This window comes from Lycorma delicatula, chromosome 4 (assembly GCF_047948215.1).
Source record: "Lycorma delicatula isolate Av1 chromosome 4, ASM4794821v1, whole genome shotgun sequence".
Lineage (NCBI taxonomy): Eukaryota > Metazoa > Arthropoda > Insecta > Hemiptera > Fulgoridae > Lycorma > Lycorma delicatula.
Genome location: NC_134458.1, coordinates 97,141,116 through 97,168,540, shown reverse-complemented (window position 1 = coordinate 97,168,540; position 27,425 = coordinate 97,141,116). Strand labels below are relative to the sequence as shown.

The 27,425-nt window shown below is 31.7% G+C and overlaps 1 protein-coding gene across 3 annotated transcripts in view; it reads left to right on the top strand.

The window, feature by feature from the left end:
• The window catches only part of Mgat1 (alpha-1,3-mannosyl-glycoprotein 2-beta-N-acetylglucosaminyltransferase), a 45,916-nt gene continuing 18,491 nt past the window's right edge, over window positions 1-27,425 (top strand). Inside the window, exons 1-8 of one of the 3 annotated variants that reach the window (XM_075363721.1) lie at window positions 1-143; window positions 6,265-6,409; window positions 13,046-13,160; window positions 15,402-15,490; window positions 18,102-18,308; window positions 19,211-19,349; window positions 25,460-25,688; window positions 27,259-27,363. In XM_075363721.1, coding sequence (XP_075219836.1) covers window positions 6,305-6,409; window positions 13,046-13,160; window positions 15,402-15,490; window positions 18,102-18,308; window positions 19,211-19,349; window positions 25,460-25,688; window positions 27,259-27,363 — 989 coding nt within the window. In that variant the 5' untranslated portion in view covers window positions 1-143; window positions 6,265-6,304. Of the gene's footprint in view, window positions 144-216; window positions 608-6,264; window positions 6,410-13,045; window positions 13,161-15,401; window positions 15,491-18,101; window positions 18,309-19,210; window positions 19,350-25,459; window positions 25,689-27,258; window positions 27,364-27,425 lie in introns of those variants that run through there. The other 2 variants (XM_075363722.1, XM_075363723.1) reach the window with 2 other exon arrangements.

The following is a 27,425-nucleotide window of genomic DNA, read 5'->3' as shown; positions in this document are numbered from 1 at the left end:
TGAAAATGGTATTAATACCACGTTAGTATGTCTTACGTGTTATCAAACGTCATGAATGATGAGTTGTTAACGTTATTTGGCTCATTCCTTCATAATTTTCAATTATTACTTATATGTATTCAGACTTTATGGTACTTCACATGGTAAGTATCTGTTAAAAAGTTTTGCTAACCTGCAAATTTACCGACTTAACACGATAATCATGCCAACATGACGTCTAGGATATTAGTACACCTTCGGCTGATGCCGATAGCCGAGATGAAATGTTTTTGGTTACAGAGAATTACTTATTTTGTACAATAAGCTTACTGGATTGCGTGAGGACTGTGTTAGACAGTAGTGTTAGATATTTTATTTGTCAATATATTTGCATAATAAGTTTTATGTTGTCCAATGAAATTTGAGAAATTTTCCTTATTTTAGTGTAGGGTGTTGTTTACATGCATCTTATAAACACGCGTCTTATTTTTAAATATCAGTCGTGCGTTGTTAGTAATATTCTTTATTACGGTATTGATGGTTTGCTGTTAAATTGCTCTTTCAATGATATAAGCAGTGAAGATTGCTAAATAATGAGTTGTCAGCTGTTAGAACAGTCATGGAAGTGGTATGTTGCATGACATTTGTTTTGAACTGCATTCTCCAGTTATGTGTTTACTTATACAGGACTTTTAAGCCATTAGATTTTTGTTTACGTTATAACTATAAAATGGCATATTTTTCAGAACGATGCTTTTTATGTTTGTAAAGTATAGTTTATACTTTATAGTTGTATATATAATTTTTGAACAAAAAATAAAAACATTAAATAAACTTGTATTCAAAATTCACTTATGTACATTATAGTTAACAGAGCAGTTGTAATATAAATATTTAAACTTATTATTAAGCTTCATCAGCTTTTAATCTAAGTTACTGTCAATTAAAAAAATGAAAGAAAAAAATTAAATAGCATTTAGTAAGATAAAGTGAAACAAAAACAATATTCTGTTTGAAACTTTATGCAAACATGATTATTTTCTCCAGAATCCTGAAAAATTGCCATAATGTGAAGCAAGTGTAACACTTGTTTCTTAGTTTTCAGTTTTTCTTTTTGTCATATTGTACAAAGAATCAATTGTACAGAGAATCAGTCATAATTGCCCTGGTTTCATGTAAAAATTTTCATGAATTTATGTAATAATCTAATAACTTGTGTTCATACACATTTCTTCAGGTGATCATAAGGCAGATTATAAGCCTGTTGTAGCTAATGATTGTAAGAAATTTCTTGTATATTTTGCAGTCAGATTGTTGTTATTAAATATGCAAGTGTTCATTGATGTAATGTTTATTAAATTAAATGTGACTGTAAGTCATATATGCAAGCAATAAGTTTTTTGCAAAATTTTTTTATCTGTAGATCACAGTTTGCACACATTTTCTTTAGTATATTGTCCCTCACAGTCATTTCTGGTATACCAGTATTATGTTCAGTTTTATCATTTTGATGTATAGTTGTTGGCCGACCACTGAAATTCATTCAGTAAAAAAATATCTTATCAACTTACACTAACATACCATGCTGCTTAAAACACTGAACAAAAAAAAATCAAGTGACTGGAAATACATAACATTACTGTATATCAACCAGCGCACTTACAAAATTGCCAACATTTTCAGTAAAGAAGGTTGTTGTGTAGCCAAATGGCAGTAAAGGGGTTTCCTGAACTACTTAAGATGGGTGCTATTAACAGCAATGTCAATGGTGATACAACTGGATTATTAGCTCTTGAAAAGATTTTCTGAACAAACAATTTCTGTGTTATTTGAAAGCAAGTTGTTGATTGTTATTAAAAAGAGTTGTGTTTTATAATACTGTTTAAAATTTCTTGGTGTTATGTTTGCAATCTGTAAAATTATAATTGTTAAAATATTGAAGACCCACTTGCAATAAGCATTATATTTTACAATTTTTTTTATAAATGTAGATCACAATGTGCAGTAAAACGAGTTATAATAGTGATGATTTTAGTAGTTACAAGTTTGGTAGTTTTAGTGGTTATTGTGATGATAGAAGTTCTGTATTATATCTACCAAAAAGCAGAAACTGATTCCATATTAGATAACATGAAGATAAATAGTCTTGTGTTTTAGGTGGTGTCTTGTACAATATTAAAGAAAATCAGGATCTTTTCCGTTAAGTGGATGCATTTGCATTTCATTGGGAATAGTGGAAACGCGCTTCGGTATGAGCTGGAATGACATCATTGTTGTATATTGCTGGCAACATCACTGTGACTTGGCCGCGCCAGATTACTATCAAAGCAATAATAATTCAGTTAATTACAATGTTATTGCTTACTTGAAATTTTTTAAATTGGTATTTTTAACTTTATTTAAAAATAAATGTACACTATACAATAGTAATCAATGTACATTATACAAAAGTAAACATACATAAAAAGAAATATAAAAAAATAACAAAATTAGGAAGTAAGAATATTATAGGCCTATAATATAGAACAATAATAATGTAGAATAATTTATTCGATTGGCATAAATTCCGAATATTGGAAGTTTTTTCAAATCTTCATTTTGATACCGTTACCACCACATATATTTAGCCAAGTATGACTGTATCATTGATCTGCTTGTTCTCCAATGTTTTCTTGTTTTGATTTTTGGCCTTCATCCATATACTTTCAGTCGTTTGAGTATGGCTCAAGTTTGGAGATCAGTAAAATATAATGTGTGATTCACTGTCTGGTGTAGGTAATGCTGCTGGAGAGCACCATACACTGCCCATTCATCTGACAAAACAGTAGTCCCTGGTGCAATATATTGTCGAATGAATAGCGTCAAAGTTTCTGCGTATCTCTGGTATTACTACGAGAAAGGAGTCTCTTGTTTCTTGGAAAATTCTTCCGAGCACCCATTGATGGAGGGCAATACTCTTCCTTTATTATGTTTTATTTTAGTGAAACAACTTTTGTCAATTTTGACATGCATATTAGGTCTACCATTCACCAATGGATTATTTAGTAAATTCTCTTCGCACACCACACGCATATAACTTCCAATCAATGCATGTTGTTCATTCCCAATTCTTCTTGACAGATTTTGACTAAATTGTATTCTTTACTCCAGCAGTAAATGAATAACATGACAGTGCAAAATTCGACCTGTGATTTGATGAACCACGTTCCTTGTCTCAATTGTTTAGACTCATGAGTGTTTTTTGGAACAAACCCAACGCTCTTTACCTTGAGTGTATAATTTTATTTTTTGCCCATTAGCGCATAAGCTAGATAGTGTAGAACACCCTTGTTTTGTAATAACTGAGTAGTTGTTTCATTATTGTGAATGTGACCAATCAGTTGCAGTATATTCATTTTCTAGGCAATAAAAATTCCATTTTTATAAAAATAATGACAACATGGAATGAAGCCTTCAGTTCGCATGAATGATTTCTGAGGAATGGAATATTGTATACTCAATTCACTTTAAAAGCTATCCTGTTGTTTACAAACCACATGGGATTGTAATGTACAGTCTTGAAAGTACACATACAAATTATATGTTTTTTGTTTGATTTATGTTTCATGTTATCATTTGGACTTGACTGAATCAAGTTATTTATAAATTAATTACATAACAGCTGTACTTAAAGTTAAATCACCATTGATATAAACACAATAGATAAAGTATTATATAAATACTGGTGAGGACTAACAAATTGAGTCACACAGTACATACTACATTAACACAATTGCACATGCTGCAGTAAAATCTCACTACTACAAAACAACAGCTGGGATAGCTCTTAGCTGAACACTGTATAAATAAATTAATTATGGCTTGGCGGTGCAGTAATGACACATCATATGTCTATATCATTCCATCCCATACCAAAGCGTGTTTACACTATTCCCAAAAAAATGCAAATGTTGCCACTTAAATGGAAAAGACCCGAAACGGTATGTTCTTCCATTCTTAAGAGATATATCAATAAAATAAGGTAAATTTACAATTATTCAAAACTTGGCCAGTTTATTAAAAAGGATCACAAAAGGGATTAATCATCACTGCTCAATTACTTTAATTTCAATCATTGGGAGACTCTTTGAAAACATTACTTATAATTGTGTTGTTTTTTAAGGAAGTAAATCATTTTGAAAGTTTTCATCATGGTCTTGAAATATCCTTTCATGCCTCAGCAATTACAGATATTTTACAGATTATATTATATAAGGTATTTTGCCTTTTCCTTGATTTTATTGAATCTTTTGGTACAGTGCGCTACAAAATATTACTGGGAAAGCTTGAAAGGTATGTTATGAGGGATGCAGGACTAGAGCTGTTGTCCAGTTTTATTGAAGGTATAAAACAAGTACAGAATTGGACTATAAAAAAAACAACTTAATTTTTTTCTGTTGCCCTCATTTAGTTCTAATTAATCATGGTATTCCACAGGGTAAATTCTGGAGCTACTTTATATTATTTGTTAAAAATTTAATTAGTTATAGAAGAGGACTCAAATGTATCTTATGGGAATGAGACTATAGTAATTTCACAGCGAAAAAAAAACTTAATTTTGACATCAGTAGTGCATACTAGAAAAATTTAAAGTTATTTAATTGTAACAAATTCTGAAATCAGTGCAGAAAATCCCTTATGATTATGGGAAAAGTGTTGTTTATTAAAATTAGTAATGAAAATAATTGTCTGCAAAATAAACTTGAAAACAACAAAACAGTCAAAGGCCACTTACAAAAATTATTTAAATTTAAATCTAGATATGCATATTTTAAATAATCAGTAGATATTGAGAAAATAGTTTATATAAAAAAATAACAATATATAAAAATATGATGTAAAAGAAATAATAGCAGTAATAAAACAATAATGAATAGTTCTTGTAAAAAACAAGACAGATTGAACAAAATGTGAGATGTATCATATTAGGCAATTTCAATTGAAGGCATAAAGTTAGCCAAACAAATCTAAACAATTGAAACATCTGACTCACAGTAGAGAAGCCAAGATAAAGCTAAATTTGTTGAAAGGCAACTACCTTTAAATAAAATTAAAAGTACAGTAATTAATCCCAATTCAGGATATGTAAAGCAAACTGCAAGAAAAAAATGAGTTCTGAGCAAGAGTAAGGAGTAATTAGCTCATTAAAGTAAAGATATGTAATATTTGGCTCAATGAAGGCAATTGAAATCCACTTTACTTCTTGGTTTCCTGTGTAAGCCTAGCATAAGATGCTTTGCATTCTTTACAAAGGTTGTACCATTTACAGGAGTAACTTATAACTCATGTTAGGTCACCTACAACCATATATGTTTGTGATATTTAATATGCATAACAAAAAAAATGTAATGTCCTTTTTCTATGTTTGTAATTTATTAAGTCATTTTAATTTTAGTAATTAAATAATTTAAACTTTCAGTTTTATTAATAATTGTGTATTTGAAATTCTCTTTCCAAGTTTATAATTTCTTTTAACAGATTTTATTCAATTTTGATTTTGACAATAAGTGCCATCCACAGTGTGCCTTTATTAATAACAAAATAACTGTATAAAATTATTGATTAGAAAACATGGATTAAGATGTTGTCTGATAATAATGCATCACAGTATTTGAATTTTATTTTTATTTGATATTAAAATATTCTGGGAATATTAGATACCTGATCAATACAAAAAACTCTAATGAAGACACTTAACTTTATTTTTCTTCCTGTAGTCATCATTGCTGTTGTAAATTATAAGAGCTACTAAATAAATAAAAGAAGCCTTGTTTACTTGTATATCCATTTGTGTTTTTGTTTTGTGAATTTTTGCTCTTCAAATGAAAGAAAATTAAAAACCTTAAAGCGGGTCAAATTTGTATTAAATCTGATATCCTTTTCATGTGCTATTTCAGCAAAATCCCTTTTTCTTGCAGAGAGAGGTACTAACAGTATTTTAACTCATACAAATATAATAGCACAGCTTAGGATTTTATTATCTTCTATTATTATTTTGAAAATAATAATATAATGAATTATTTTACATTTTAACTTGTTACACACCTGTTGAACTGTAGCTGTTCACTATGTACAATTCTTTTTTTATATTTTGATTGAAGTTGCTCTTATCCTTATCTTCTTTTTATTGCTAATTTTGTGGTCTCTTATTGTTTTTGTTAGTCGACATATTAAATTCTGTTTAGCTATCTCCTTATCAGTGTTTTTTGTTGCATGTCTTTCATTATGATTTTTTATTTGATACAGATGTGAAGATAAAGTTTCATCTCAGATGTTTTGACCTGCAATGCGGAAACACCATTTGACTGGGCTTATTGTGGTCTCATTTCTTTCTTGGGCTATAGTGATTTATTTCATTTTAGAAGGACCTCATGGCAATAGAATCAGTCTGGTATGTATGATATAATTCAATCACTTAACATTAATTACTCTACTGTTAACACTGCATTAATGGTGGGATGTCTATCAGATGCTGATGATTTAGTTTCATTATTTTAATATCATCATTCTTCTGATTTTGGTCTTTGTTTTTGTGTTTTTGGAAATAATGGGTAGAGATCCCAGCTCTAACTGACTAGTACTTAAACCATTATATTACAGCCACCGGGCAAGAAACCGTGCATCCAAATGGAGACTATAAACCATCCCACCCAGTGGTCCTCTGAACCTAGTTACAAGAATGTACTGGCTGTGTAGGTCCTGGTATCCTCAACTTGATCTTGGCAGAATTTTACCAACACCCAAAGAATCTAAAGTAGGGAAAAAGAGATAAAAGATGGATGGTGAGAAAATTGTATCATACAGACAACTTTCTGCAGACGATAGCTCAAGGCCTTTGGTTGACAGAAAGTGGATATTCCAGGTTACAGTCTTTCAGGAAATTAGACATTTTACTCAGGATGAGAGTAGCTTATTACTGATCACTGGTATTACATTCACAAGCTTAATTTAAAGTAAACCAGATTCAGTTTTAATATGTGTATCGGGTACAGGGGCTTCTAAACAAGTGAACTTTGGTATCCCAAGAGTTATGTTATACAGAGATATCCAACTGCTTATAACCTGGAGGTGTTCCACTTGCATTTCAACTTACACATGAACTTCTCTTTATTAATTAATAAACAGACTAGGTTTAAATCTCAGTCAGGTGGCATTTTTCATATGCTATAAAATTTCATTTTCATATTCACATGCACAAGCTTCTTCATGCTAATGTGGTGAATTAATCATCTAAAATATATATATATGTATGTATTTCTACCGAACTCGTAAAACAACATATGAGAGGTTATGTCTAAAGTAAAGACCGTTTCATTGTAAAAAAATTTATTCTGAAAACTTTATAAATATTTTTTATTTTTGTTAAACTACATACCTTATACTATTTCTCTGTATAATCGCCACATGAATTAAGACATTTATCATAGTGATACACCAGCTTCAATATACCCTTATTGTATTCTTCTGCTGCCAGTCCATTTAGCCACTGATTAACAGCATTTTTAAGTTCATCATCACTTGTGAATTGCTTATCACTCAAAAATTCTTTCTATCCCAAACAAATTCTGTGGCTTGATGTTTGTTGATGAGTGATGATGATGCCATTCACTTGACTGCCGTTTTCTCTCTGGCATGTAATACGAAATCCATGATCATCACCGGTAACAATTGAATTAAGGAACTCATCACCTTTTACTGTGTAGCGCATCAAAAATTCCAAAGCAAATCCCATTCGGATTTTTTTGTGACGTTCCGTTAAGATGTGCTGCACCCAACTTGCACATACCTTTCTGAAGCCTAAATGGTCATGAACAATGCGACCAATAACAGCTCTTGAAATATCAAGAAAAAGAAGAGCCAGGTTGGAAATTGTTGAGCGATGATCTTTTCTGATTTCATCTATGCGTTTTAACAAGTCCTCTGTGATTATCTAGGGCCTTCGCAAATGTTCTTCATCATGTACATTAATTCTGTTATTGAAAATTAACAAGGTTGAATGTAACAATAAGATAAAACAGTATATCTATGAAAATGATTATTTGCAAATCAACAATTACACAAAGAAACATTTAGCTACAGTTAAATCATTAATAAATATTAACAGAAAGAAATTATAACTAAAATATCATGGTAGACTAAACTCATTTATACTTATAATTCCAGATTTAAGTGGATTGTTAAGATACATAAACCTAAATATCCAATTAGACCAGTTTGGGTTCATTTTAAAACTGTTCCTGCGTGTTTCATGTTGAAAAAATTTATCAAATATTATTATTAAAAATGAAACTTGGCATTAAATATAATCTAAAAAAATAAGCCTGAATTAATTGATAAAATACACAGATTAACAAGGGCAAGTGGTGGTCAGCTTACAATGGAGTTTATTGATGTGGTTTTGCCAGGCGGCAGGTGAACATTTAGTCGACCACCACATGTAAGTATTAATTACAATATAAAAATGGTTTCATATGGCTTAACTAATACATATATACAGACAATATTATGGTAGAAAAAACTGCAAATATAATAAAAACAAAATAATTGATAAATGAACATTTGTGTTGTGTATAATTAAAAAATAACAAATACATTATTTTAATACCTGAAATCACCATTAAAGAAAAAAACCACTAAGAATTTTATCAAATTCTGTTATTTTAGTTGTAATAAACCTAAACAATATTGTAAAATATTTAAATAGTAGTATTTATCCATAAATCAGGCAAATATAATTGTAGTGGCATATTTGCATAAAATTAAATTTAATTTTATTGTAAAAAATATACTTAGGGAAATGTAACATGTAGAGAGAGATTTTTAGAGCACATAAGGAAGTTTATGAAAATAAAAGAGTTAATTCAATAGTTATTAAACATCCTAACAATAACAAGCAATTTCATACAAGTAAAGGAATGTTTTTTAAAATGAAGAGAATTTGAATCTTTTTTTTTTGTATTAGTTTGATTGTTAGTATTAATCTGCATTATTACAGTTTACTTTATAAAAGGAATTTCAACTACGTTCTTGTTGAATAGACAGCCTATAACAGAAGTACTAAACATGTTAACATATTAGACTGGCAGAATATTAGTATGATACCTCAATTTAATCCTATGACTAACATTTTTTTTTCTCCCCCACTCCCCTGGGCCAGACATACAATGAGTATGTTTGGCTCACCGGTTGGATCTTTTTTGTGATCAATGCCTGCCTCAAATTGTCAGGGAGGGGTTAACCAGGTCCAACTACATCATTCCTGCCCCCCCCCTACACAACAAAGGCGGGACTCAGTCTGTACATTTTCTCGCCTGCCTCTTAACTACTAGGGAGGGGGAACCAGGCCCGATTATGTCGTTCCCAGGCCCTACCCAGCAGCTGGGACTCAATCTTTTGATCCCCAGCTTACAGAACCCAGGAGTCCCCTGGCTATTCATCAGAGCTGATAAATCTCAGCATGCTGGCCCTCCCAGCTGGGGCTGCTCACCTTGCCCTAAATGAAATCCCCTTCAACGTCCTTAGTCATCTTTTTCCCCTCAAAATTGTCCTCACCAAACCATCGATGGCTTTCCAGTTTGCCACTGAAGCCAGCATATAATCTACTAATTCTTCTGGTGTTAGGTCAGCGACTTCCACCATGACCCGAGAATTTTGCCATTTCTGGCAGTGGAACACGATGTTTGTGCTCCACTGAGTCTTGCTCATGATAGTACCTACATGTTGGCAATTCCCTTCTGCCTATTCTATACAGGTACCCCTTGAAATTGCCATGTCCAGACATGACCTGCGTCAGATGGTAATTTAATTAACTGTGTTCCCTAGCGAGCCATTTCCCCAGGTCAGGAATTAGTCTTCTGGTCCAGCTTGCTTTAACAGTACCCCTCCAGTTCTCACTCTGTCATTGAATAGCAGACAATCTGGTGTCTGCCTTACTCCTGCAAACCGCTTCGTTCTCTCCAAGATGAGCAAGTCCACGGCGGGAACCCCAAAAAGAACACATGCAGCATCATATGAAAGTGTATAACCCGTAATAACTCCTAGTAATGCTCTCTGGTAGACCCTCCGGAGCTTTTTGAGATTTTGTTGGATATTAATTGTCCTGCCCCAGGCCAGCGCCGCATACAGAAGAACTGAGGCTATGGCGACATGATTACTCTTCGTTTGGCCGAGCCAAACCACCCCATAAAGATGTAAGTCTAAAGCATTCACTGATCTTTCCGCCTTATTACAGACTTCTGTGACATGTTCACTGAATTTACTTGCTCTATCTATTACACCAAGGTATTTGACCTTATCCCTCTGATGCATTAGCTGGTCACCAATTTTCAGTTATATTGGCTCCACCTTGCATCTCCCAGTTAGGGTTATGAACTCACATTTGTTAACTGCCAGTTTCAGCTCATGTGTTTGCATCCACTTGTCAATTAAAGATAATGCAGAATTGCTCCTTGCCTGTATTTCCTCTTCCATCCTTCCGCTGACAAGGACCACAAGGTCATCAGCATATGCAATGGTTTTTGTCTTTGCTGACAAATGGAGGTTCAACACACTGTCATAAACCATGTTCCAAAGCAGGAGCCCCAGCACCAACCCCTGCAGAACACCTCCAAATAGCTGATACCGGTAGCCACCTTGTTGTGCATCAGCTGTGACCCACCTATCTTTTTAGATAATCTCTGACCTGCCTGCACAAGTAATTACTATTGGCTTTTTCTCTCAGTGACTCTATAATGGATTCCTACAGTATGGAACTAAATGCATTCTTAACATCTAGCAAAATCATCATCGACATATTCCTCGTTCTTCATGTGACTTCTCTTTCTGTTGCACTCCAGTTTATCACTCTTGAGATCGTCTGGGTGGTCGACTTCCCCTTACAGAAGCCTTATTGGTTTGGGTGAATACTCGCCCCAGATTTTAGTTCATCAATTATTTGTACTGCTAGCATCCTTTCCACCACTTTTTATCCATGGTATTTAACAGGCAAATAGGACGATACTGACTAGCTGGTCCACCCTTGGGGAGAAAGCCACCCGTGCCTCCTTCCAGCAAACTGGGAAAGAGCCACTCTTCAGACCTCTATTAACCACATCCATGATCTCCCACAGGATCCGTCTCACAAGGTTTTTGAGAATTGGTGCAGGAATCCCATCAGGTTCAGGACTCCGTTTGTCACCCAGTTTACCAATTACCCAGGTCACCTCATCCATCGTGAATCTGTGTGCCTCAAAGTCCTGTGGTCTGTCTGCATCTTGTTCTCAACAAGGAAAAGTTTTTCAACCTCTCTTGTTGCACTCTCCTCCGTAAGTACAGGCTGGCGTCTTCCTAGCTTCTTTGTTACTATATGATATGCCTGCCCCCAAGGATCGCAATCAGGTTTGCACATTAGTCCAACTACATCCTGTGTTTCTCTGTCTTGATTTCATAATTGAGTATCTTTCTGCTCTCTTTGTAACTGTGTATTGCAATGAGGCACTCTTTCCTGCCTGATTTTCTGAGGTGCCACATAGTCCATTGTAATGCTGCATATCCTGGTGCAACTAGGCAATCTGCAGGGTCCACCAGTAGGCTGATCTGCATGCTCCCCATCCAATTGGGATCTTGCCTATTTCTTGTCTTATAGTGGCCTGCAGGGCCTCAGGAATCAACTGAATTCCATCATTGACAGCTGTGGCCACATTTGTGGATACTGTTTCGACTTGTCTGTAAGTCAGTCTTGGGAGCAGTCCCCGATCTCTTCTTCTGAACAATCCATCTCTAATCTCCAGCCAGCCTGCCAGATGATCTCTGACAATGTCGTCCCAGAGTACACACCAGTCACACTGGTGCAGGTCCTATCTGCTGTCCAGGATAATCAAATCTATGACTGAAGTGTAACCCCTAGCCTCAAATGTGGGGCTGGTGTCATTTACACAACTTAAACCATTAACTACCCTCAAGTCGGTCAGCAGCTCACCCCTACGATTAGTGTATCCGCTATCTGCTGCCACTGATTTACAACTGAAGTCTCCCAGCACTATTGTCTTCTTAGTCAGTCTAGTTATTACCTCATGGAGATCGTTTATGAAGGTCTGATACTCGGCCAACGCACAGTTCAGGGAGACATAGGCTCCAATTGCCACTGCATCTACCAATTCCAACGATACATTGCCATCCCTCCTTTGCAGGAATTACCAACAATCTGTCCATTGTGTCTTTCACACAGTCATTGCACACCAGTTGTTTCCTGCGACAATGTACCTATTGGGCTCAGTCAGCACTACAAAATCAGTCCACGCCTGCTCACTATCTCACCAGCTATGCCATGAGATAGCAAGCTTCTATTGGAATTCATTAACAGGATTCTAATCAGGTTTGTTGTATTTGCACTCCAAGCCTCCAGTGTGATGATTCAACAGCCCGTAATCCAGGCATTTCATGTTCTCCTTACAAGTTGCTGTTTTGTTGCCACTTCCCCCACAGTTAAAACAAAGGTCCGCCCTGTTTGGACCTGTATGACTAACATCTTTTTTTTCCTGTTTAGCTTCCAGGAATGAAGTATGAGTGTAAATGAAGTGTAGTTTTGTACAGTCTCAGTTCAACTATTCCTGAGATGTATGGTTAATTGAAACCCAATCACCAAAGAATACTGGTATCCATAATCTAGTATTCAAATCCGTATTAAAGTAACTGCCTTTACTAGGACTTGAACGCTGGAACTCTTGACTTCCAAATCAGCTGATTTGGGAAGATGTGTTCACCACTAGACAAACCCAGTGGGTTGTATGACCAACATCTATTAAAATTTATGTGTACGAATAGAACAGTTCTTGCTCTAACAATCCACTCGTTCATAAGAAAGAAGAAATTGTTTTTAGAAGAAATAACTTTATTTTTAAAAAAGAATAGTGTATTCGTAAATATAAATAGATGGAGTTAGAATTTTTATTTTTTAAATAGCAATTTACAAGATTCATATTTATGACTTAAAATCTTATTATATGCATTTTTTTTATACTAACAGACTATGATTGTCTTATTCTTATAGTTAAAGTCACCAGATATTGATGAAAAGTTGGTTGTGCTTGAAGAAAAAATCAAAGAAGAACTAAAAGCAAATGAGGTAGTTCGTTCCAAACTTCATCAAGCAATTGAATTAAGAAGTAAGTGTATAATTAAATCTGTTGTATTTTGTGATTACTTATAATAATGAAATTCTATTAAAATTTACTTAAAACTAGTTACATAGTTTTCCTTACCTTTTGATGTTTTTATCATTTTTTCTCTGATGTTTTTATGTAGGTTGTCTACTGCACAATCTCCTCTCTTCTTGACATTTACATTTTGTAAACTCTTTTATCATAACTTCTTTAACTTCATCAATTTGTCTTTTTCATCTCTGTGATTTTGTCTCACCATCTCTAAAACAGTACTCGAGTTGATTATTAGCTGTGTCCGTGCATTTTGAATGGTTTTGCTGAATGTTAAGATGTCACAGAGTGTAGCTTGAAGTAAGAGTAATGGTGGCCCGCTGGAGTTATTTAGGGGTACCCTTCCTTGTTGAACTTCTTTCATTAGTTTGATCATGTGCGCCTAGAAAATAAAAGATTAAGAGAAATCAGTTTTGTTCCTAAATGAAGGCATAGAATTCTACTAAAAAGCTTATTAAATTATTTATTTGGAATGTGGAACAATGAAACATGATGTTAGTATATTGTCATGCAAGGATATTTCAAATTCTTTTGCTGTTAAGAACAGTGCCTTCTAAAAATGAAATTTTACCTTTGTATGAAACAATTAGTTATTCATATAAGCTAGAGAAAGTTTTTAAGCTGATGGTTTGCCACAATTTCAGTTTAACCTGTTAGTTGATAGGCACAACATGAAAAATAAGGATAAAATACTTAAAGCTTATAACAGAGGTTTTAGTCTCAAGGAGAATTTTAACAAATTGATCTAGCTGTTCTGCACTTATTTTAACTAAAAAAAGAATCTAAATTTTCCAGTAGGTGGTTGATTGTATTAAAAAATTAAATTCTTTTACTCAGAAACATGTTTCCAAAATTTTAAGGCTTTGATGGTTGCTTGAAAAATTTAAGCAGTTGCATGAATCTATTTTTGAAAGATACTTGAGAAAGCTAATGCTTATATTGATTTGGATGTTACAAATGACTGGTTAAAAAGAAATGACCTAAAGCAGCATTTCATAACCTGGCGGTTGCGACCCCTGTGGGGGTCATAGTTATATGAAAGGGTAATTGTGAAATTAGCCTACAACTTTACATGTAAACAATAATGAAATCATTTTATGAGAAAAAATGATTTATTATAAACATTTTACTTACATTTATTAGTACACATGTAAAAATAAATAAATAAAAGAGAGATAGTTGCATTTGTTTTCCATTTAAAAGTTTCTCCATATGTGGAGGTGTGTAAGAAACACACAAAAACAAATTGTTTTCAAGTGATGGTAATCCCTGTATTTCATTTTTAGTGCAACCATATGTGAAAACCTCCCACAGATCTGATGTGGTGAAAGAGATTAATATATTCAGTGCTTCTGTAATTAAATTTCCAATCTTCAGATGCGAATTGTAGTTGTAACGTTTTATTGGCAGACATTTCGATGAGCTGGTCGTGAATCACAACTGGTTACCAGTTGCAACAACATTTTCACTAAATGGATTCAGTACCCATCTTATCAAGAAATCATTTTTGTCTTCCAGGAAATATTATGCAAACTGAATTTTTAGTTCAGAAAAATGCACCTTAATGTTGTCCAAACTGTGGTGAATAATAGTGTATCCTTCATCCAAATTTTTTTCAATGTAATTGAAAAATGTGAAGGATGGTAGTCAACCATCCTTCACCGCTCGTATTACTACATCTGACTTTAATTGTGTAAAATACACTATTCGTGTAAAATGACAAGGTGACTGGACTGCTACAGTTGATAACAAACTTCGATGTATAAAAGATACCATGTGTTGCCAGTCTGTTGTAGACTAAAGGCAACTGATTTGTTGTATATCATATTATTGCCATATTCATTGCATTTCTCTGAAATAAAATTTCCCTTAAATAGAAATTACTTGGATATTATCCAGCAATCTTTCAAAGTGTGGTTATGGTTATTAGATTGTGACTTTGATCTGAGTTTTTTGTGGAATGTTCTTCTGTACTTCTTTAATATCGTTCATATCTTCTTCATATCTCTTACCTCAATTGTATTCTGTCTACCTTGAAAAGTTCACCTGCTTGCTGTCAACACCCATGACTTGTATTTGTGAAGATCGCTTATTTCCCTGATTCAAGTAAATTTTATCAGAGAATGTTGTTTATAACAATTACTGTTTGTTTAATTTATGTATTGATGAAAGTAAATGTTTGTTTAATTTCAGTAAAAGAAAAAGAAAAAGCTATTGAAGATGAGAAGCGAAAAATACAAATCGAAGAAGTGTATAAAGTGGAATCAGCTGAAAAAGAGAAGGTAGTTTAACATTTCAACTGTAACAATATTATTAAAGAGACCTTTTTGTTATTAAAAAAATTTTCCGTGTTTTAAACAGCATTGTAAGTTAATTAGATCTTTTAAAAACATATGTTCTGAGCTGTTAAATTATCACGTGTAGGATCTTTTCATTGTCATGTCTAGACACAGAACAAAATCTAAATTAGATGTTATCTGAACTTAAACTGTGGTTGCAGAAACCATTTTAATATATTAATTAATTTTATGGAACGTCTGTACTTTGTAAAGATCAAAATCCAAACAAAAACCAGTTTGTGTACTAAAAATTCCTTTCCTAGCTGCTTTCAACATTTTTTAAATGAATTTAAGTGATTTCAAGTGTAAAGTTATTAGCCAATAAAAAACAAGTTGTTTTTAGCTTTGATAATGTAATCTGAAGATTCTTAACAAAAACGCCTTGGATGTTGGCATTTATCCTTACCTCATACTTCAATTTTCATTATTAACTGCTCCTGGTTGATAAGAAATATTTCCTGAACGGTGTGAAACCAACAGGTTAAGAGGATGTAGTTTCTGTCTTATACAGGTTTCATAGTCTGATGTTAAAAATATTGCTTAGAAAAGAATTATAATTTCAAAGACGTTCATTATTCGTGCCGAGTTTTTATCTGAATTTGTTTCAGTACTTCCTATAATTCAGTAAATTGCAAACTTTTTGCTGTACCCTTCATTTTACAAAATGATTACGGAAATTAGTTTAATACGTTTTTTATGTGTTTCCTACTTCTCTTTAGGTTTTAAACTAATTAATTGGATTATTTTACTTTTCTTAGATGTATAATAAAGAAAAAACTGTTTGTAAAAAAAAATTCCTTGAGTCATTTATTTCTTTTCATTTTGGGGTCTTTTGGGTTATAGTGTTAAAATATTTTTACAAAATTCTGTACATTTGCATGCGTATATGTATGTCTTCTCTTTTGGGTTTGTATGTGGAACGGTTATGTTAATTTCACTTAAAAGGTAATAACATTTAATGTTGCTTTTGTATTAAGGGATCATTTCTGTTAAATCTTTGAAAAGTGAGGGGTGCTGTATCTTGATGGAGGATGGTGTTTTAATAGTTTTACTTGTATTTGTATTTAGCTTATCAAAAAATAATATTGCAGATGTGTTGGAAGTAAATTCAACATTTTTGAAAAAATTTCCTGAACGTACCTATATCCTTAAAAATTTGTAAAATAAAATTTGATTTTACAGATAAAAATAAAAAAATTTGATTTTATAAATTTTTTAACTTTTTTCCTGTTATGTATCATCTTGAATAATTATGTTTTATTATTTTTTCTAAATTAGGCAGTATCAGGATGTTAAGAATTCCAAACATTATTGGAAGGTTAAAAATAATAAAAACCCCTTCTGAAAACAGGTGTTTTATCATTAATAAACTTTTTTAACTGTTTTAGCCTGTTGGCTTGAAGCTGTATTCTTTAAAAAAAAAAAAAAAAAAAAACAGTTATGAGGATAGAAATAATTTTCAACTTTATGAAAAAGACTGATAAAATATTTTTTTTTTAAATTGGGTGTTTAACTAGTTAATTTTTAATCTAAATTTTTGAGTTTTTATGATGTTGAAGCAAGGGATTGGATTTGTGCTAATTTTTATAATTTTCTACTGATTTAACAAGCTCTTCAACTCCAGATAGGGTTTCTTTACTACCTCCAAGTAGGAAACGGACAAGTCCATTGGTGAAACCCCCCCACCCGTGAAATCGGACAAATACTAAGGATGTACGAAGTCTGATCAAACAGTATTGGACATTAGATCAGGAAAAAATAGTTTAGCTGACTGTGTGAAAAGTTAGTTTCCTTTAAAGTAAACTCCTTCAGAGTTGACACATTTCTCCCAGTGGTTTTAATCATGAGGTATTTTCTCAAGCTCTAATGCAGAGAAATTTTTTTTATAAAATAACTTTGTCCACTGAATATATAACTGCAGTCATTATATTTTATACTATATATTTTTGAATTAGAATAAGCAACTCCACTTTTGCAAAGGTGTGCTTAATTTTTTTAATGCTCTCTTATCTATGTTTTTTCAAATTATGTGATATTTAAATGTATTTTTATCATTCTAGTTAAATATTAAATTTCTACTTTGATAAGTTTTTATTTTATTATAGTAGTTGTTAATTTTTATTTTATTTCATTTTTTGAAAACCATTACTCATCACTATATTATATATAATTTATTCCTATGCAGATTTATTTTTTGAGTTTTAGTCTCTTGAGTTAAGATGAATCTAACAGCCTTGAGTTTATCTCCTGTTATATGATTGGAATATTTATTGAATATTATATCACTTTTAGCTTTCTAAATTTCAAATGTTATTTTGTTGATGTTTTTTATATGTAAATAAAAATATTTTAAAACAAATTGTATAAAAGTGTTGTCATAACTGTTTGAGTAATTTACTTTATGTAGTTTGTATAGCTTATCTCAGTTAATTAAGACAGCGTTGAAATACTTTTTTTTTGTATTATTTGCATTTATAAAATGTTTTACATTAGACTTCTTGTAATTCAGTATGTATTGTCTGTAATTATTTGGCACTGTGTAATTATTTTTCAGATTAAGGCAATTAGTGCTCACAGTGACTCGGCAATAGCTGTGTTAGTATTTGCTTGTAATCGAGTGACTGTAGTCCGTTGTCTTGATCAATTATTAAAATATCGGCCATCACCTGAGAAATTCCCTATTATTGTCTCCCAGGATTGTCAGCATGAAGCCACTGCTAATGCTATTCGTGCCTATGGCGATCAGATCTTCCATATACAGGTATTTACTCTATATATAGCTATGCCATTTAGGTTTATTTATCAGTATCATATGATCTATATTAATCAGTAGTGAAATAACATTTTTTTACTTTGTTTGGAATGATCCCAGTCAGATGAGTTTGCTACTTCTCATTCCTTGGTGTCAGTATTTATGCAAATTCTTTCCAATTAAAGATTATTTTGAAGTCCAATTTTAATAATCCATTAAACATCTAGTGTAACTTCTTAAGTAATTTAGATTGATTCCATAAATTAGTAGTATGATGGAAAGACATGCAATAAAACGTAGGTAGACAATGCTTTCATGCATATTCATAAAGCATTATCTATGCTTTATTACATGCTTTCATTCTCATGTTAGCACAGTTACCACATTCTAATATTCTGATTTTATTAACATTACAAAGTTTGTTTCATTTTGTCGGAATAAATAAAAATGATATAATATTTTGGTCAATTCATTAAACATTTCTGTAAGGTTTTGTTTTTGTAATTTGTTGTTAAGCATTTTTGTGCTTGTAGTTAAATTATTAATCCTGTTATTTTTTTTTATTTATTCATGTTAACATCAGTAAAAATATTGTTTTAAAATAAAGTGCAATTCTTTACAGTATAGAGGTTTAGTAGTAACTTCTTAGGTATTTTAGTGAAAAGGGTACATAGATGTTCACTTATAAAATGGTTTATATCACATTTATTTGCTTGACTTTTGTTGATCTTATTAGTTATTTACTAATAAGGAATTATAGCTAAGAAGCTAAAAAAAATTAAAGATGTAAAAACTATTAATATTTTTTTGTTAATATAAAATTATCTTTAATTATTTTCTGTAATTTACTTATCTGTATTTTCTCTCTTGTTACTATATATACATTTTTCTTGTTTTTTCTTTTTTTTTAGCAACCAGATCAGAGTGAAATTCAGATTCCACCAAAGGAGAAAAAGTTTAAAGGTTATTTCAAGATTGCTAGACACTATGGCTGGGCATTAAATCAGACATTTTTTAATTTCAATTTTAACAATGTTATTATAATTGAAGGTATATTCTGTTATTCATCTTGTATTATTATTATTGTTTGCTATCACATATCACATCAAGTCGCACCTGTGTAAACATTAATATCTTACCTGTGCATTGAAAGATGAAAACTAAACACACTTAGCAATACAAACTTTATAAACGCACAAAACATTCTAAATGAAAAAGTACAATTTAAATTACACTCTCTTCACATCATGGAATTTTTCATAATCTAATAAACCTTTACCATTTCTATTTGCACAAAATGCTCAGCATTCCTAGTGCTATTATATGCAAAGGCATGATTCAGAGCAAGAGCTAGCTCAGACAATGGTAAAGTTTTTATAACTGTTACCATAAATTAAAATGTACTGAAACTGAACTGTATGCACATGCGCACACACAGGCATGCATGCACACAGTTATATGTAATTTTTATGAATTCTTTTCTGTTAAAAGGCTGTTGTATTTTTTAATTATTATATGTAATTACTTGTAGGTAAATTTTATTTTCCTGGCAAATATAAGTAGAACAGCTATATTAAAGGAAAAAGTATGGTGATCATGTCAAAAATGGGTTTCAGGTTTTTTGCAAATCTTTACATTTTTGGGTCCAACTAGTTCACTAGACAAAAAAACTGATCTGTATGTATGAATGTATGTATGCACATATGTGTGTGTTGCACTGCTTTTGGACCTGTATCTCAGGATTGACCAAACCAATTTTCTTCAAATTTGACTCAATTATTTGTATATATGAGGCATTGATCATATTTTTTCAAAATTCGTTGAGGTTGTAGGAGGATATTGCTAAAAAATCAATTTCAGTTTTCTTCAGAGCCGTTTTAGAGAAAACTTTATTAAAGAAAATTTGTTACCTGCAATGCATATATAAATAATCTAACAAATTTTTGTCAAAAAATCAACTCCCACCATTTAAAACTGAAATGTATTTTTTTGTTCTTTTGCTTTATCTCCCTTCAGTTTAAATATGTTTCAAAAATTTTTGAAAGTTTATACTTCATATAAACTTCAAATAACAGAAGGTATCAAGAAATGTCTACAATATTTTTTAAATTAAAGATCCTGAACCTAAAATGCAGAAAAGTTTTTTGAAAATTTCCTTTTCTTATTTTAGTTTTTATTGAAGGGGATATTAGATTTAGTGAAAACTTTACTTAAGCAGATTTGTTAAGCTTAAATTATTAATGAATAGTTTTAGAAAACTTTTTCTTAAAATATATTCCCCACTTCAAAAAAATATAAATTGTTTTTTGTTTTTGATCTTTAATTTTTATTATTATTAGTCAGAAAAGTCATGCAATACTTTGCCAGCTTTTTCATAAGGTTGAATTTTATTGTTTAAAAAAAGTTCATTGATAATTTTATTAACAATATAGTGTTCAATTTTGCCTATAATGGATTTGTAAATAACTATATTTTTTTTAATGATGTCATATAATCTATTAATATATTAAAGCAAGTAATTACAAGTTTTTTTATGCAGGTTAGTGTTAGCCGCATCTGTTAAATTGATATTTATAAAAAAGTATTTGTATAAAAATTAAAATTATTAATGAAAACTAAAGAATTTACGGCTAATAACTTCAGTTTCATTCCCTTCAAAATAAATTTCAAGCCAAATCCAAAATATTTGATATTGACAAAACTGTAAAACCTTTAATTGAACCAGATGTGTACCAACACACCTGTATAGATTTATTTCTAAATATTTAACTAATAAATTATAACTTTATGATGTATATATTTCCTTCTACTACTTAGAATAAGCTGTTTTTACCATTTATAGTGACTGTTGGGTGCCTGCTATGAATAGCATTAATACAGTATTAATATGACCCTCAATATGTGTTACTGATAAGCTTATATTTTGTAATTGTTGTTTTACTTGATTTTTTTTAACTTTAATGAGATATATCTGGTAGTATTTTTGTTTCAAGTAAGACATGCAATTTGACAGTTTGAACTGTAGCAATGTTATGTAAATTAATATGTGTTGTTAATGTTTGAAAGAAAATAAGAACATGACACATTAGTTATATTTTAATGTCATGAGCATTACCAGCCTATAAAACAATTTTTCCTGTTACAATTTTACTATTCCAAACAGAAGTCACCAATTCCAGAGACTCTTTGAAGATACCTCATATAATCAACAAAATAAAATATTGTCTTTTTTTTTTTTTTGTCTTCAGTCATTTGACTGGTTTGATGCAGCTCTCCAAGATTCCCTATCTAGTGCTAGTCGTTTCATTTCAGTATACCCTCTACATCCTACATCCCCAACAATTTGTTTTACATACTCCAAATGTGGCCTGCCTACACAATTTTTCCCTTCTACCTGTCCTTCCAATATTAAAGCGACTATTCCAGGATGCCTTAGTATGTGGCCTATAAGTCTGTCTCTTCTTTTAACTATATTTTTCCAAATGCTTCTTTCTTCATCTATTTGCCGCAATACCTCTTCATTTGTCACTTTATCCACCCATCTGATTTTTAACATTCTCCTATAGCACCACATTTCAAAAGCTTCTAATCTTTTCTTCTCAGATACTCCGATTGTCCAAGTTTCACTTCCATATAAAGCGACACTCCAAACATACACTTTCAAAAATCTTTTCCTGACATTTAAATTAATTTTTGATGTAAACAAATTATATTTCTTACTGAAGGCTCGTTTAGCTTGTGCTATTCGGCATTTTATATCGCTCCTGCTTCGTCCATCTTTAGTAATTTTACTTCCCAAATAACAAAATTCTTCTACCTCCATAATCTTTTCTCCTCCTATTTTCACATTCAGCGGTCCATCTTTGTTATTTCTACTACATTTCATTACTTTTGTTTTGTTCTTGTTTATTTTCATGCGATATGTCTTGCGTAGGACTTCATCTATGCCGTTCATTGTTTCTTCTAAATCCTTTTTACTCTCGGCTAGAATTACTATATCATCAGAAAATCGTAGCATCTTTATCTTTTCACCTTGTACTGTTACTCCGAATCTAAATTGTTCTTTAACATCATTAACTGCTAGTTCCATGTAAAGATTAAAAAGTAACGGAGATAGGGAACATCCTTGTCGGACTCCCTTTCTTATTAGGGCTTCTTTCTTATGTTCTTCAATTGTTATTGTTGCTGTTTGGTTCCTGTACATGTTAGCAATTGTTCTTCTATCTCTGTATTTGAACCCTAATTTTTTTAAAATGCTGAACATTTTATTCCAGTCTACGTTATCAAAAGCCTTTTCTAGGTCTATAAACGCCATGTTGGTTTGTTTTTCTTTAATCTTCCTTCTACTATTAATCTGAGGCCTAAAATTGCTTCCCTTGTCCCTATACTTTTCCTGAAACCAAATTGGTCTTCTCCTAACACTTCTTCCACTTTCCTCTCAATTCTTCTGTATAAAATTCTAGTTAAGATTTTTGATGCATGACTAGTTAAACTAATTGTTCTGTATTCTTCACATTTATCTGCCCCTGCTTTCTTTGGTATCATAACTATAACACTTTTTTTGAAGTCTGATGGAAATTCCCCATTTTCATAAATATTACACACCAGTTTGTATAATCTATCAATCGCTTCCTCACCTGCACTGCGCAGTAATTCTACAGGTATTCCGTCTATTCCAGGAGCCTTTCTGCCATTTAAATCTTTTAATGCTCTCTTAAATTCAGATCTCAGTATTGTTTCTCCCATTTCATCCTCTTCAACTTCCTCTTCTTCCTCTAGAACACCATTTTCTAATTCATTTCCTCCGTATAACTCTTCAATATATTCCACCCATCTATCGACTTTACCTTTCGTATTATATATTGGTGTACCATCTTTGTTTAACACATTATTAGATTTTAATTTATGTACCCCCAAATTTTCCTTAACTTTCCTGTATGCTCCATCTATTTTACCAATGTTCATTTCTCTTTCCACTTCTGAACACTTTTCTTTAATCCACTCTTCTTTCACCAGTTTGCACTTCCTGTTTATAGCATTTCTTAATTTCCGATAGTTCCTTTTACTTTCTTCATCACTAGCATTCTTATATTTTCTACGTTCATCCATCAGCTGCAATATATCGTCTGAAACCCAAGGTTTTCTACCGGTTCTCTTTATTCCACCTAAGTTTGCTTCTGCTGATTTAAGAATTTCCTTTTTAACATTCTCCCATTCTTCTTCTACATTTTCTACCTTATCTTTTTTACTCAGACCTCTTGCGATGTCCTCCTCAAAAATCTTCTTTACCTCCTCTTCCTCAAGCTTCTCTAAATTCCACCGATTCATCTGACACCTTTTCTTCAGGTTTTTAAACCCCAATCTACATTTCATTATCACCAAATTATGGTCGCTATCAATGTCTGCTCCAGGGTAAGTTTTGCAGTCAACGAGTTGATTTCTAAATCTTTGCTTAACCATGATATAATCTATCTGATACCTTCCAGTATCGCCTGGCTTTTTCCAAGTGTATATTCTTCTATTATGATTTTTAAATTGGGTGTTGGCAATTACTAAATTATACTTCGTGCAAAATTCTATAAGTCGGTCCCCTCTTTCATTCCTTTTGCCCAGCCCGTATTCACCCACTATATTTCCTTCCTTGCCTTTTCCAATGCTTGCATTCCAATCTCCAACTATTATTAAATTTTCATCTCCTTTTACGTGTTTAATTGCTTCATCAATCTCTTCGTATACACACTGTACCTCATCATCATCATGGGCGCTTGTAGGCATATAGACGTTAACAATCGTTGTCGGTTTAGGTTTTGATTTTATCCTTATTACAATGATTCTATCACTATGCGTTTTGAAATACTCCACTCTCCTCCCTATCTTCTTGTTCATCACAAAACCTACTCCTGCCTGCCCATTATTTAAAGCTGAGTTAATTACTCTAAAATCACCTGACCAAAAGTCGCCTTCCTCTTCCCACCGAACCTCACTAATTCCTACTATATCCACATTTGTCCTACCCATTTCCCTTTTTAAATTTTCTAGCCTACCAACCTTTTTCAAGCTTCTAACATTCCACGCTCCGACTCGTAGAATGTTAATTTTCTGGTGACCCCTTCCTTAGTAGTCCCCCACCCGGAGATCCGAACGGGGGACTATTTTACCTCCGGAATATTTTACCAAGGAAGGCGCCTCCATTATTGCTATGTGAAAATGCAGATAGCCACATTTTCTTGGAAAAAAAGCAGCTGTAGTTTTCCATTGCTTTCAGCTGCGCAGTACTCAGAGGACTGAGTGATGTTGATACGGCCGTTTAAGTCGTCCTGACTCACGCCCCTAACAACTACTGAAAGAGCTGCTGCCCTCTTTCAGGAATCATTCCTTAGTCTGGCTCTCAACAGATACCTCTCCGATATGGTTGCACCTTCGGTCCAGCTACTCTGTATCCCTGAGCACTCAAGCCCCCTAACCAACGGCAAGGTCTCATGATTCATAGAGGAGGAAAAATATTGTCATGAACCAACAATACAAAGTCTAAATATAATTCTTTACAAACCTGTAATAATTCCTTTCATTTTATCAATAATGTAATTTCCTAAATTACAAAATATTTAAACCAATATAATTCATAAAGCAAATAACTGTGAAACTAAACATAACCAAAACAATAACATCAGCTCTAAAGATAGAGCTTGTAGTTGAAATTCCAATTTTAAGGATCTTGAATTATACATGAGATGCAGAAATTAGAGGTATGTATAAACTTGAATTTGATGTAGAATTAACACTAAATATTAATTAAACATTTTGGTGTTTGTTACTGTTAAGAACAGGCAGGTAATGTTGCCACTTTTTTTTTACATCATTATCATCATTAATTATCACTGCCATATTAATCTATTATCTGAAAATTTTAAAATTTATCATAAACAAATTTATTTTAGTTTTGTCTATACTTGTTTTTAAAATGTAGCATTACAATCTGTCATAGGTCTCCATTCTCTACACCATACACTTATGAATCATTAATCCAATTTACCAGATTTACTGATTTTTTCTTTTGTACCATTGAATCCGGAAATCATATAATAAAATAATTATTTTTGTTTTTGATTTGCTAATTGTAAAAAAACAAACTGAAAAGTGGGCATGTCCCTTTGTTACAGATGATCTAGATGTATCACCCGATTTGTTTGAATATTTTTTGGGTACTTTACCGATTCTGCTGGCTGATCCTACGTTATGGTGCGTCTCTGCATGGAATGACAATGGTAAATTAGGTTTGATACAGCAGGATGCACCTCATCTTCTTCATAGAACTGATTTTTTCCCTGGCTTAGGGTGGATGCTGACTAAAAATACCTGGCTTGAACTAGCTCCAAAGTGGCCTCGTAGGTAGGCTTTAATGTATAATTATTTATTCACTTTTATTTTTCTTTTAATTGTGAAATTAGGATATTATTTTATGAATAATGTTTTTTGTTTTACTCCGTGGTAAAAACTTCATATTGATTATTGAAATAAGCACTTAATTGATGGGAAAAATTATTTGAGATGGAGAGAAGAATGAAGCACTGCTAAAGAAATAGAACAGATATTAGAGAAAATATAGCTGGGTTAATGTACTTAAGAATATTCTTATTTATTTTAATTTTTAAATGATCTGAGAAGCACAAGATCTGTAGGTGACTCAAAATACTCATAGTAAAGAAAATATTTTAGATATAAACCATAAAAAACTAGAAGATGAAAAGTAAGATTTGTCATATCTAGTTCTAGTACTACATATAATTTAATAAAGATCGATTCAGGAATTGAAAACTATCCAAGGTGTGACATTAGCATATATAATCAAAGAATTGCAGGTAAAGAAAGAAAAAGTGGATAAAAGAATTACTTTAACATAGCATTTTTTATTTATAGTTAGAGTATTACAAAGCTATTTATAAGAAGCAAAAATTAGAAGGCGTGGAACATCTGTTGAATTATTATTGCCCAGTTTACTCCATTACTAAATATTCCTATTTAAAAAAATATCTGAGAACAGGAGAAAAATATAATGTATATACTTAGAATTAAGGTTCAAAGATAATCTGATAACATCTGTGTTTTATAGTAATTGAATTGAAATTGAGATCATTCATTAGGAATGAGTAGCATGAGAAGAAAAAAGTAAGGGATTGGGAAGAATAAGTTGGGAGATAAGAAAAGAGGTGGGAATAATAGGAAACATTAAAATAAGAAATTTTTTTTTATCAATAAACGCAATGTAACTATAACATGAACATATAAATGTAATATTATTATTAACCAACCTTTTTAATGCAAATTTGTAATACGATTAACTATTATTATTCGTATTATTACATGTATTATTTCTAAATTATTGTCTGTTTATAAAGCTGTGATTACAAATGAAGGTGGACTTGTTTCAGTTTTTTGTTTTTGGGATTTAATTTTGTGGCAGTTAGGTTTAGCTGTACATTTGATAGTGTTTAATGTCTTGAAAATCATCATTAAGAGACCCAGTTGTATGAAATGAACTGCTTATTGCAGGCTATCATTTTTTGAAGAATAGCATAAGGAATTGGTGTATGTAGTAACTATGTTATTATTTTACTAAATATTTTGTATATCAGTTCATCAGATTGTTAATACTGCTACATCTGAAATATTTGTTTTGTTATTTATCTTTTATCTGAAAAATAAATACATATATTTCTTTAATGCCATTTAAATAGCCTTAAAGATTTTTGATCGAACATAATTTCTATTAAATATTGAAAATTAGTTACCTACATAGAATTTATAAACTTTTATCCATTAATAATTTTATATGTTTAGCTAACAGGTACATTTATTACTTAAAAAGTAATTATTTAGATTTAAATTTATTTCATTTTTCAGTTTTAAAACTGAAAACTGTATGTTAATATTATTTTAACTGCAACTTTGTTTATTTTAGTTATTGGGATGATTGGATACGTCAGCCGGAACAAAGAAGAGGACGTGCTTGTATTCGGCCAGAAATTTCAAGGACAAGAACTTTTGGAAAAATTGGTGTTAGTAAGTAAGTAGAAAAATAAAATTTCTAAATATTTCTTCTCATTTACTTTTTCCTACTATGATATT